The sequence below is a fragment of the Choloepus didactylus genome, chromosome 16, assembly GCF_015220235.1.
Source record: "Choloepus didactylus isolate mChoDid1 chromosome 16, mChoDid1.pri, whole genome shotgun sequence".
In the NCBI taxonomy this organism is placed as follows: domain Eukaryota; kingdom Metazoa; phylum Chordata; class Mammalia; order Pilosa; family Megalonychidae; genus Choloepus; species Choloepus didactylus.
Window position 1 is genome coordinate 43,636,712 of NC_051322.1, and position 11,063 is coordinate 43,647,774.

General features: G+C 40.1%; 1 protein-coding gene across 1 annotated transcript in view; it reads left to right on the forward strand.

Annotated features, from left to right (window-relative positions):
- Positions 1-6,437, forward strand: part of TPGS2 (tubulin polyglutamylase complex subunit 2) — a 34,943-nt gene extending 28,506 nt beyond the window's left edge. The window contains exon 7 of the mRNA XM_037806407.1: positions 3,045-6,437. Coding sequence (XP_037662335.1) covers positions 3,045-3,272 — 228 coding nt within the window. The 3' untranslated portion in view covers positions 3,273-6,437. The remainder of the gene's footprint in view (positions 1-3,044) is intronic.
- The last annotated feature ends 4,626 nt before the right edge of the window (positions 6,438-11,063 follow it).

Sequence of the window (11,063 nt, forward strand, 5' to 3'; positions counted from 1 at the left end):
ATCTCAAATGTGGTGTATACCACAGTCTTCTGAGGAAATGGTTAAATTGCAGATTCTCAGCTTCCCCATCTGATTCAGGAGATCTGGGATTGGGCCTGAGAACCTGCGTCTTCAATAAACAAGGCAGGTGATTCAGTTTAGAATGATCTACTTAAATCGTTCCCAAACTTGGCTGATCCTCAGAATCACCTGGGGAGTCCTTTTACTTTCTTTTCCCCCAAGACATCTCCATTTTTTATTTTTAAGAGCAATCTCAAGTTAACGTGTCCAAAACTAAATTCTTATTGACCCCTCAAAACTACTGTTTCAATTTTTCCAATGTATTTGTAACTTTAAAAGAAGCTGCCAAATTGTTTTCCAAAATAGATGTAAAATTTTGCATCACCACCACCAACATATGAGAGTTCCAATTGCTCTTCATCCTCACCAGCACGTGATATTTCAGTCTTATTAATTTTAGTCATTGTAATATTTGTATAGTGGCACCATTGTGTTTTAATATGTATTTCCTTGATAAGTACATCATTTCATGTGCTCCTTTCTCATCTGTACATCTTTGTTCTTGAACAGTCTGTCCAAATCTTTGGCCCATATTTTGGGTTGTCTTCTTTTTATGGAGTTCTAAGAGTTCTTTATGGTTTTTTTGATACAAGTCTTTTATCAGATATTTCCTCCCAGTCTGTGTATTGTTAGTTTATTCCTTCATAATATGAGTTGAAATGTCAATGTCCTTCATCCAAAGATAACCAGGGACATACCTGTATTTGAACTTGTTGCACTGAGGGAGCACATACACCATGGGAAACCAGTAAAAGATCTCAAAAAGAGGATGTTAGAAAGAGCCTATTAAAGGGTTTGGATTTGGGTTGGATGATATAGAGATTTTCTCTATTGGATGCTGCCAGAAGGTGGGAGCAATTCTGTGCTTGAGTATCTCAATAAATTGTATCTATAGGGAGGGAGACTAGAACAAGGATAAAATAGTAATTAGTAAAGAAATAGCAGTCACTCCTTTTGTCCAAAAGAGGGGATGTTTGGTATTTTGTGGGTGGCACAGAAATCTTGTTTTTTTTTTCTTTTTTTAACAGTTTTATTCACACACCATTCAGTCCATCCACAGTGTACAATCAGTTGTTCACAGTATCATCATATAGCTCTGCATTCATCACAATTTTTGAACATTTTCATTACTCTGAAAAAATTAAAATAAGAATAAAAAGTAAAAAAGAACACCCAAAACATCCCATCACCCCCTATTATTTATTCATTTACTTTTTTGTCCCTATTTTTCTACTGATCTGTCCATACATTGGATAAAGGGAGTGTGAGCCACAGGTTTTCACAATCACATGGTCACCCTGTTTAAGCTATTACAGTTATACAATCATCTTCAAGAATCAAGGCTATTGGATTACAGTTCAACCGTTTCAGGTATTTCCTTCTAGCTATCCCAATACACTAAAAACTACAAAGGGATATCTATTTAATGCATAAGAATAACTTCTAGAATAACCTCTTGACTCCATTTGAAATCTCTCAGCCACTGAAGCTTTATTTTGTCTCATTTCTCTTTCCTCTTTTGATCAGGAAGGCTTTCTCAATCCCACAATGCTGGGTCCAGGCTCATCCCCAGGAGTCATGTCCCACATTGCCAGAGAGATTTACACCCCAGGGAGTCATGTCCCATGTAGTGGCAGGGCAGTGAGTCCACCTGCCAAATTGGCTTAGAGAGAGAGGCCACATCTGAACAACAAGAGAGGTTCTGTGGGGATGACTCTTAGGCACAATTATAAGTAAGTTAAGCCTCTCCTTTGCAGTGACAAGCTTCATAAGGGAAAGCCCCAAGATTGAGGGCTTGGCCTACTAAATTGGTAGTCCCCAGCGTTTGGGGGAATGTAAGGAGTCCTTTTAATTTTAAGTAAATTTTATTTGGGGAGTTAGGTCTGATTGATTGTTTGGCAATAAGTGGACACAGAAGAAGTGAAAAACTAAGTCTCTGATTCCCATGTTCTCCAGCCTCCCAGTGTCCTTCCCCAGAGACAGCCACTGTTAACTGTTTCTTGTGTGCTCTTCCCTAGATACTCTGCATATAAAGCATGTATAAATACTGTTTTTTGTTTCTTTTTTTCTAAATCATATATGCAATGTGCTATTCACATTGTTCTGTACTTTGTTCTTTTCACTTAACAATCCATCTTGGAGTTCATTCCTTATCAGTACGTATAGAATTGCCTCATTCTTTTTAATGGCTAATGGAGTATTCCATTGTATGGATGTACCTCACTTATATTACAGGTCTGGCACCATTTCACACATACAGATGCCAGGTAATTCTTAATATACAGCCCAGTTTGAGAACACCAGGTATGGTTAGAACTTTTGACTGGGTGGCACTAAATTAGGGACTCAGCTCCAGTGCAACCTTACTGTTCATTTATTTGCATAGGATAACAGAAGTTGCATAATGATACCATCCACCTGATCAACATTATGGGATGGTTGTGATTAATAGATGTGTTGTCCTTTACTTTCAGCAGCCCAAAGAGCCAACAGGGAAGAGAGTTCCAAACCAGGCAGCTGCCCTCAGCAGAGGGCCTGCACTGGCCTCAGTCATGTAGCTTCTCTGCAGGAAGGGAGCTGCCAACACATACCTGATGTGGAGTCACTAGTTTAAGGACAGAAGAATTAAAAGGACACTGTCCCCCAGTGATTTGAAAACCAGCTTCCTTGGCTCAGGGTTCACTAGATCAAAAGGAAGGGAGCTAGCTCAGATTCTTAGTTCTCAAACTGCATTTATTGTAAAGGTTGTGAGACTTCAGAAAGCAGTGTGTGTCTTATCAGGGATTGATGGGATCTGTCATCACTTTCATTTCAAGGAAGTGTTAATAGATTTTCAAGGAGTTTTTAATAAAACTTTTCCTCTCTCTGCCTCATCTCTTCAGCTCCCTATTCTCCTGATCCCTCTCTTTTTATGTACCACTAAAGAGCATAAAGAGTACATTTTTCCTTGAAATGTGATTCTCTTTCTCAATTCTACCTTTCAGCAATGGTTCAACATGTATAAACCCATCACCTATAACACAAACCTTCTCACAGAAGAGACTGACTCCTTTGTGAACAAGTTGGATCCCAGCAAAGTGTTCAAGAGCAAGAACAAGACCTTAATCCCCAAAAAGAAAGGGCCCGTGCAGCCTGCAGGTACTCAGAAAGGTTCCTCAGGTCCGTCTACCTCTAAATCCTCCTCTGGCTCTGGAAACTCTGTCCGGAAATGAGCACCCCCCACCCCATACCTATCTCAAGCCCCTCAGCAATGATCTCCATGCACGGATGACCCCAGGGCTGGCCTAAGCCTCTGATTCTTTGTTGAACCGTGCACTTCCCTTCTGAGTGGACAAGATCCTAGACCTTTTACTCCCAGTGGCCTTAGACAGGAGTTGGAAGGGCATACTGAGGTCTCTGCAAGAGTCCTTCCCTTGCACCCCTCATAATGGATTAAGTCATCCCCTACTGCCAGAAGCGGTGGAGAATTTCTCATCTTGTTTCAGTGGTCAAATAGATCTGTTAACAGATCCATAATCTTCTCCCAATCACTCAATATGAGGCTTTAGAACTGCGCTTTTCAGTCAGTAGCCACTAGCCACATGTGGCTTTGTAAAGTAAAATTAAATTAAAAATTCAGTTCCTCAGTTGCACTAGTCCCATTTCAAGTGTTCATGTGGCTAGTGGCTTCTGTATGGGATAGCACAGTGATATGGAGTATTTCCATCATCAGAGAAAGTTCTCTGTACATTGCTGCATTAGAACATTTTGCACTGTTCCTCCTCAGATGAGTTAATATTTTGTTGTTAGATAATGTTGATGCTTTAATTTAATGTATCAAAATGTTCTGGGGAAACTCTTGAAGATACAAGTGTATGCTCTTTATATCCTTCTGCACAAACAAGTCTCACTTTGGTCATTTCTTCATCAGCTTTCTATAAAGTTTCTTGCTTGCAGTTTTCTGTTTGCTATTTGCACATTTGCCAAAATTATTTATTTTTTTCCCCAAGAGAAGGTGATTATGCTGCACTTTATTCTAGCTGTTAAACAAATGAGCAAACAACCAACCTCCCAAACATTGCTTTGTAGGACTCTCCATAAAGAGTTTTGATGAAATCAGTCACCGTTGATAGAAGCTTTCCATCTGCTCTGCCTACTCTCAGCTCTAAGTCATCTAGACCCCAGTCTGGTCCCTGGCCCATCCTGTTTAGAACATGGTGGGGTTCCAAGAGTTCCTTTGTTAAAAAGTTGTCTATAATTCAGAAATCATTTTCACATAGACAGGTTGGGTACTAGACTCTATCCACCCACATTGCCTAATAATTGACACAAGATAAATCTGAACCTACCTACTACAACTGATAGAATTTCTATAGAGAATGTTGCTCAGGTTTTCAAATAGGAATGTCTGAGTCCATTTCCTAATTCTGAGCCCTGGCAGCAGAAATAAGGCCCTGATTTTACTTCCCATTAGGGAAAGTAGGGAGTCACTCAGCTCCAAAGATCCTTGAGTGGCTGCAGTTTTTGTATGAAAGTCCCAGAGACTGGAGAATGAAGAGTTCTGAGGACTGAGGGGAAGGGACCTGTACTGCTTGCACACTTCAATCCCAACCAGCTCTGTCTTTCCCTTCCCTGACTCCTCTCCACCCCTACGATTGGCCAGGCTTCCTTTTTTGCACTGACTCCCCCTACCAGTCCCCAGAGATTTCTCTTTTCCGTGACCCCCGTGGAAGTCAAAGCAATCCCTGGAATTACCCACCTACACATCTCTGAAACCATTTTTGAGTATTTTCAATTTTGGGTTTTGCTATCACGATAGATGGTCAGTGAAAATGAGACTTCAGTCTTCCCTCCATTACCACTTTCTACAGCTCTTAAGTGCCACCAGATTCAAGAGGTGGCCTTTGAGAACCCAGGACTCTGAAGTGAGGCTGCACTAATGTGCCTGCCCGTGTTTTATCCACAGAGCAAGACAGAGGTGGGAGGGGCAAACAGGCTGGCTGCTTGCCCATTTTTTTTGTTTTTTAAAAGCCTTGAAATATTAATGTCCTTCAGTCTTTGGGAGCATAAACTGAGCTTCATGTTAATAGCTTATTCAGTTGCTTTAAAATATGCGTGTGTACCAACCATTCCAATTAGTTTCTAATGAGGAATGTTTAAAATGGCAACACCTCTTATTTGGCAATCCTAACACTAAATATTTACAATTCAGCCTGGTCATTTAAACTTTTTTTTTTTTTTTTAAATCATCATATGACTATGTAAAATCTTCCCTTTAGGAGATATTTTGGTTCTTTCATTTTAATTGCTTAGGCTCTTAAGCTTTGCACATTTAAAACTTCAGCAATTCAAGTAATAATGCTAATAAAGGCAAAATATCAGAACCTTGGGCCATCAAATCTTAAATTTTTATCATCTGAATTAGTCATTTATATATTCCAGTGGGTCTCAGCCCTTGCTGTATATTAGAATCACTTGAGACATCCAGGCCCCACCCAAAACCGATGAGAATAGATGCCTGACAGTCAGGCATCGGTATTTTTTAAAGGTCCCTTGGTATGCAACCCAAGTTGAGAACCATTGACTTACAGAGATGAGACTCTGACAAAGCAGCAAGGGCCTCAGAATTAAATCCTTTGCAACAAAGTGGCAACAACACAAACCACAATGTTGGATGCTCAGTAGATTGCTCGTAAGAACATTTCCTGGGAGGGTTTTGAGTGTTTGCCTTGAGTTTGGTTCTTCATCCTTGTCAACGATTCTGTGAGCCACCCAATCCATAGTTAAATAGGAAATTGTTTTTTATTTATGTTTTTATTTAATCCTAAAATTTTATTTTGAAATTTTTCACATCTGTAGACATACTGGAAAACATAGTACCACAAATACACGTGTTCACTTTACCTATATTTACCAATTGTTTAATGCAATTTTTGCCACATTCACAGTTCTCTGTATTTATCTATTCACACACAAACAACACACACAAACAAGCATATTTTTTTGTTTGAATCATTTGAAAATTAAGTTGCAGATTTCATGCTCTTTAACCTAAATGTTTCAGCACACATCCCCTCTCACCACAATGTCATTATATCGCATCTAAGACAATTAACAATTGCATCACATAACATAATATGTAGTCCATATTTAAATTTCCCCAGTTGTCCCCAAGAGTATATTTATAACCTTTTTTTTTTTCTCCTTTTGATTCTGGCTCTAATCAAGCTTCATACATTGCATTGCATTTGGTTATAGCTCTTAATCTGTAACATTCTCCCCTTCTGGGCTCCTATTGTGTTTGTTAAGACACTATTTTGTAAAGTTCAGACTGGTCTTGTAAAATGACACATATTCAGAATGTGTTTGATTGTTTGCCATATTCTTTTTTTTTTTTTTTTAACTGCTTCCAAAGAGTATTTTTATTATGTCATATTCTTTTAATAAATTTTTCCACCTTGATCACCCAGAGTCTGCTTCTGTTCCTTGCAACTAAAATTTTGATTAATTCAGTAGTATTTTACATTTATCCTTCATTAACCTCCCAATTATCTATACTAGATACTTTGGAGACAACCTCTCCCCTAAGTCAGTCATGCATAACAAACACAACTAGTTAAAACTGAAGTTTCAGTTAGGTGCCAGGTTATAATATATGTGAAATCCCAATGAGATGCCAGATCCCCCATATGCAAGTTTTCCAAGGAAATGCAGAGAGCTTGTTCAATGGCTCTTCCTCCCCATTCACTTGACACTGAAAGGAAAGTTGGGGGTGGGAGCCTGGGCGGGGGGTGGAATTCCTGAGGAGAGTCTTTGGACAAAGCCAGTTTGTGAGCCCTCATGCCCAAGGTTGCCTCCCCCTTACCTCTAACTTCTTGAGGGTGGGGCTTCCCTAGAGCAATGCCAGAATGGTGCCCTGGGGAGTCTGAAGATGAGGCAGTGCTGCTGGCCATGTCCTGGACCCCAGATATTTGTCAGGAGTGGGCTGCCTGAGCCTTTCCAAGGGAACCAACATGGATGCGCCATAGGGGAAGTCACTTTAGTGAGGGATTGTCTTGAGTTCTGTCTATGAGGGCCATCTAGAGGGGTGAAGGTGAACATCTAGTTTAAAATAGAGTCACAAAGGAAAAGATTCAGTCGGGTCAACGGAACTGTAGACCCCACTCTGAAGAACCCATGGAAATGCTTCCTGGACAAAAGCCAGCTTTAAAAATCAGCTGAAACCAGTGGCAAAGAAGCAAAGCCCAGAAACAAGCCCACCATAGCCCCTGGCCCTACCCCCCCCCCCCCGGAGGCAGGCCAGGATTTGAAAGGGGGAACCAAATATGTCATAAAGTCAAGGTTTGACTGATACTGTGAACTTGTACTTTCTCATTTCTGAGATGACATTTTGTTTGTGACAAAGTGAATGACAGGACTGATGGTCACATGCCTACTGGAGTTCTCAACCAGGACAGGGTATGCCTTCTAAGGAGACTGTGGGAGTAAAAAAAAAAAAAAAAAAAGTCATATTTTTATCAAACCTCATGAGTCATGTATTTAAGCATTAATTACTTATCATGAACAAATGGGCATGAATATATGTGTATGAATGTGTCAGTTATCAGTTCATGATTGCCTTTCAGCTCCACATGAACCCTCTAATATATGCTCTGTGATAAACAACAGAATTTCTTTAAGCATTTTTCCTTTAAAGTGAGCACGAAGTTAAATTTCTCAAGAAGGCACTAGTAGGACACTGCAGGAGGAAGAGGCTCTCCTGTTTCTGGCTTTAGCACAGGGGCCAGAGGTGTGGGTGTGACATCTGGTGGAGCTCACTGCAGCCGTTGTGTTGACTTTGCAGCCTCAGTCGATAACCTTTTAGCCATCCTCTGGACACAAAAACCCATCCCTGAAGGCCTCCTGCCCCATCAGCACCCTGACTCCCTCTGCAAGCCCTCCTGTGGCCAACATATGGCCAGAAAGTTCCCACCCCTTATGAGTTCTTATTGCCTGCCCCTGCCGCCAATTGTGGCACCTGCTCCTCAGCCTGTTGTGAGAAGGGTTGTCTATTGTTAGCCCAGCAACTACAGACCAGCTCTGGCCTGGCCAAACCTGCAAACTTCTCTGCTGTCCAGTGGTCTGAACCACACCTTCTCCAACAAGGTCTGAACCCCTTCCAAGTTTGTACTTCCTTTGGTCCTTTCCTTAGCTGTAGGGCACCATATACAGTTTCCTTTTTTTATCATAGTTAATAATTCTTTATATTAAATTTCCCCTGTTTAGCTTTCTGTCTGATTTCATTCTCCTTATTGGACCCAGACTGCTACAGTGAATATATCTGTGGTGGATTTCTTTTAAAGACTTCCATTCAATGAAAATACAGGCAATTCTTTCTTCAACATCTTTCAGATTTAAAGTTAGATCTGAGTCTTCTTTATTAAGTCACCTTGACTTTTTATAAAGCTAGCTTTAACTGTAGTGGCTATGAATAGAACAAAGAACTTGGAGTTAATTTTTGTCATTTGCTCAGTGACTCCATTAGTGGCTACTAGTCTTTCAAACAACTCCTTTCTAACCTGGGCTGACTCTCCTGTATTTGTTTCCTATGGCTGTTGTAAGAAAATACCACAAACTCGGTAGCTTAAAACAACACACATTCATTCTCTTACAGTTCTGAAGATCCGAAGTTCGAAATCAGTTTCACTGGGCTGAAATCAAGGTGTCAGCAGGGCCACATTCCCTCTGGAAGTTTTAGGAGAGAATCCATGTCCTTCCTTTTTCCAGACTCTGGAGTTGTATTCCTTGCATTCCTTAGCTCATGTTCCCTTCCTCAGTACCAGCAGAGTTAGATCTTTAAATCTCTCTTAAAGGTGCAAACAGCCCAAGAGTTCATCAATAGATAGATAAAATGTGGTATAATTACACAGTGGAATACTATTCAGACATAAAAAAGAATGACATTCTGATATATGCTACAACATGGATGAACCTTGAAAACATTAGGCTGAGTGAAATAAGCCAGACTCACAAGGACAAAAATTGTAAGATTCCACTTATATGAAATATCTAGAATAAGCAAATTCACAGAGACAGAAAGTATATTAGAGGGGGAAGGGGAGAGAAGATGGGGAGTTACTCTTAAAGGATAAAGTTTCTGTTTTGGGAAATGAAAAGATTTTTACAGTGGAAGGTGGTGATGGTAGCACAACATTATAAAAATAAAGGCTTAATTATACACTTAAAAATGGTTAAAATGGAAAATTTTGTATGTTACTACAATGGAAAGAAAACAAAAACACCATAACAAGTTTGAGAAACCACAGAAGAAAGGAAAACCATGTTGTAGTACATTTAGAGGGCTTTTCCCCCACTTTTTGAACAAGAGGCCCATATTTTCTTTTTCCACTGGGCCCTGCACGTTGTGTAGCCAGCCCTGCTCCTCACTGTTCTGCTCCTCTTGAGGCAGGTCCTGAGCCTTTCCTTATCATGACCCCCTTCCGTGGACAGTCCTCTGAGGACTCCCACTGATTGCCCCTGATGTGGAGGTGACCGCTGCTCTTCTGGTTCCTCTGCTTCGTCACTTGCGGAATCTAGAACTGGATCGGGGCTGACATGGAAGTAATTCAGGGACTCCAAAAGTATAGTAGGAAGGGTTTCTTCCGCAGAGGAAGATTACATGACTTCTAGATCTCCTGCTAACCCTTAGACTCTGACTCCTCTTGGGAGTACTCAAATGCTGGGATGTCTTAGCTGGTGCTTTTGGTTTTCTCTTTGACCTGATCAATTCTGGACAGAAATACTGCTGGGAGACTGAACTCCAGCTATTGTCCTTGATAATTTGGTCCTTGCCTATCCTTCCCTCATGCTCCTTGCCACTCCTTAACTCTATCATGCTCTTGGAGCACTTGGTAAACGGGTGTATGCCAGCATATGCTGGAATCTGATGAGATGTGTAGTAGGCTGAATAACACCCCCCCAAGATATCCACATCCTAATCCCTGGAACCTGTGAGTTGGCAGAAGGGACTCTGTTGATGTAATTAAGTTAAGGATTTTGAGATGGGGAGATGATCCTGGAATCTCTGAGTGGACCCTCAATGTAATCACAAGTCTTTATAAGAGGGAGGCAGAGGGAGACTTAGCAACAAAAGGATATGTGATGACAGAAGCAGAGAGAGATTTAAAGATCCCCCTCTAATATACTTTCTGTCTCTGTGAATTTGCTTATTCTAGATATTTCATATAAGTGGAATCTTACAATTTTTGTCCTTGTGAGTCTGGCTTATTTCACTCAGCCTAATGTTTTCAAGGTTCATCCATGTTGTAGCATATATCAGAATGTCATTCTTTTTTATGTCTGAATAGTATTCCACTGTGTAACTATACCACATTTTATCTATCTATTGATGAACTCTTGGGCTGTTTGCACCTTTAAGCTATTTTGATTAATGCTGCTATGAACATTGTGTACAAGTATCTGTTTGAGTCCCTACTTTCACTTTTTTGGGTAGATACCTAACAGTAGAATTGCCAGGTCATAAGGAGTCTATGTTTAACTCTGTGAGGAACTGCCAAAGTGTTTTCCATAGTGGCTGCACCATTTTACATCCCCACGAGCAATGCACAAGAGTTCCAATTTCTCCAAGTTATGGTGTGTTTTTTTTGTTTTTCTATTTAATGCTGCTCTAAGAAAAACTAAAATTTTAAATTATTAGCATGAAATTTACCATTCATCTTTATATCCAACAATTTCATCTAAATGCAAATATAAGAGCATTTACTTTATATGCAGAATCACCAAAATTATACAATTTGTATTTCATAGCTTATGCATACCTAAGGTATGCATATGTATTTCATTCTTACCAGAACAGTTCACTGCACAAAACTAGCTCAACTGTTATTTCACTTCTTGATACGTGCACATCCTATCAACACTCTTTACCTTCAACTTACTGATGAGTAAGGAAGGACTGAAAGAAAAAAGAACTATGGGTTGCCCTATGTTTTCCTCTTCTCATACATCATCATTTTCAGCATAAG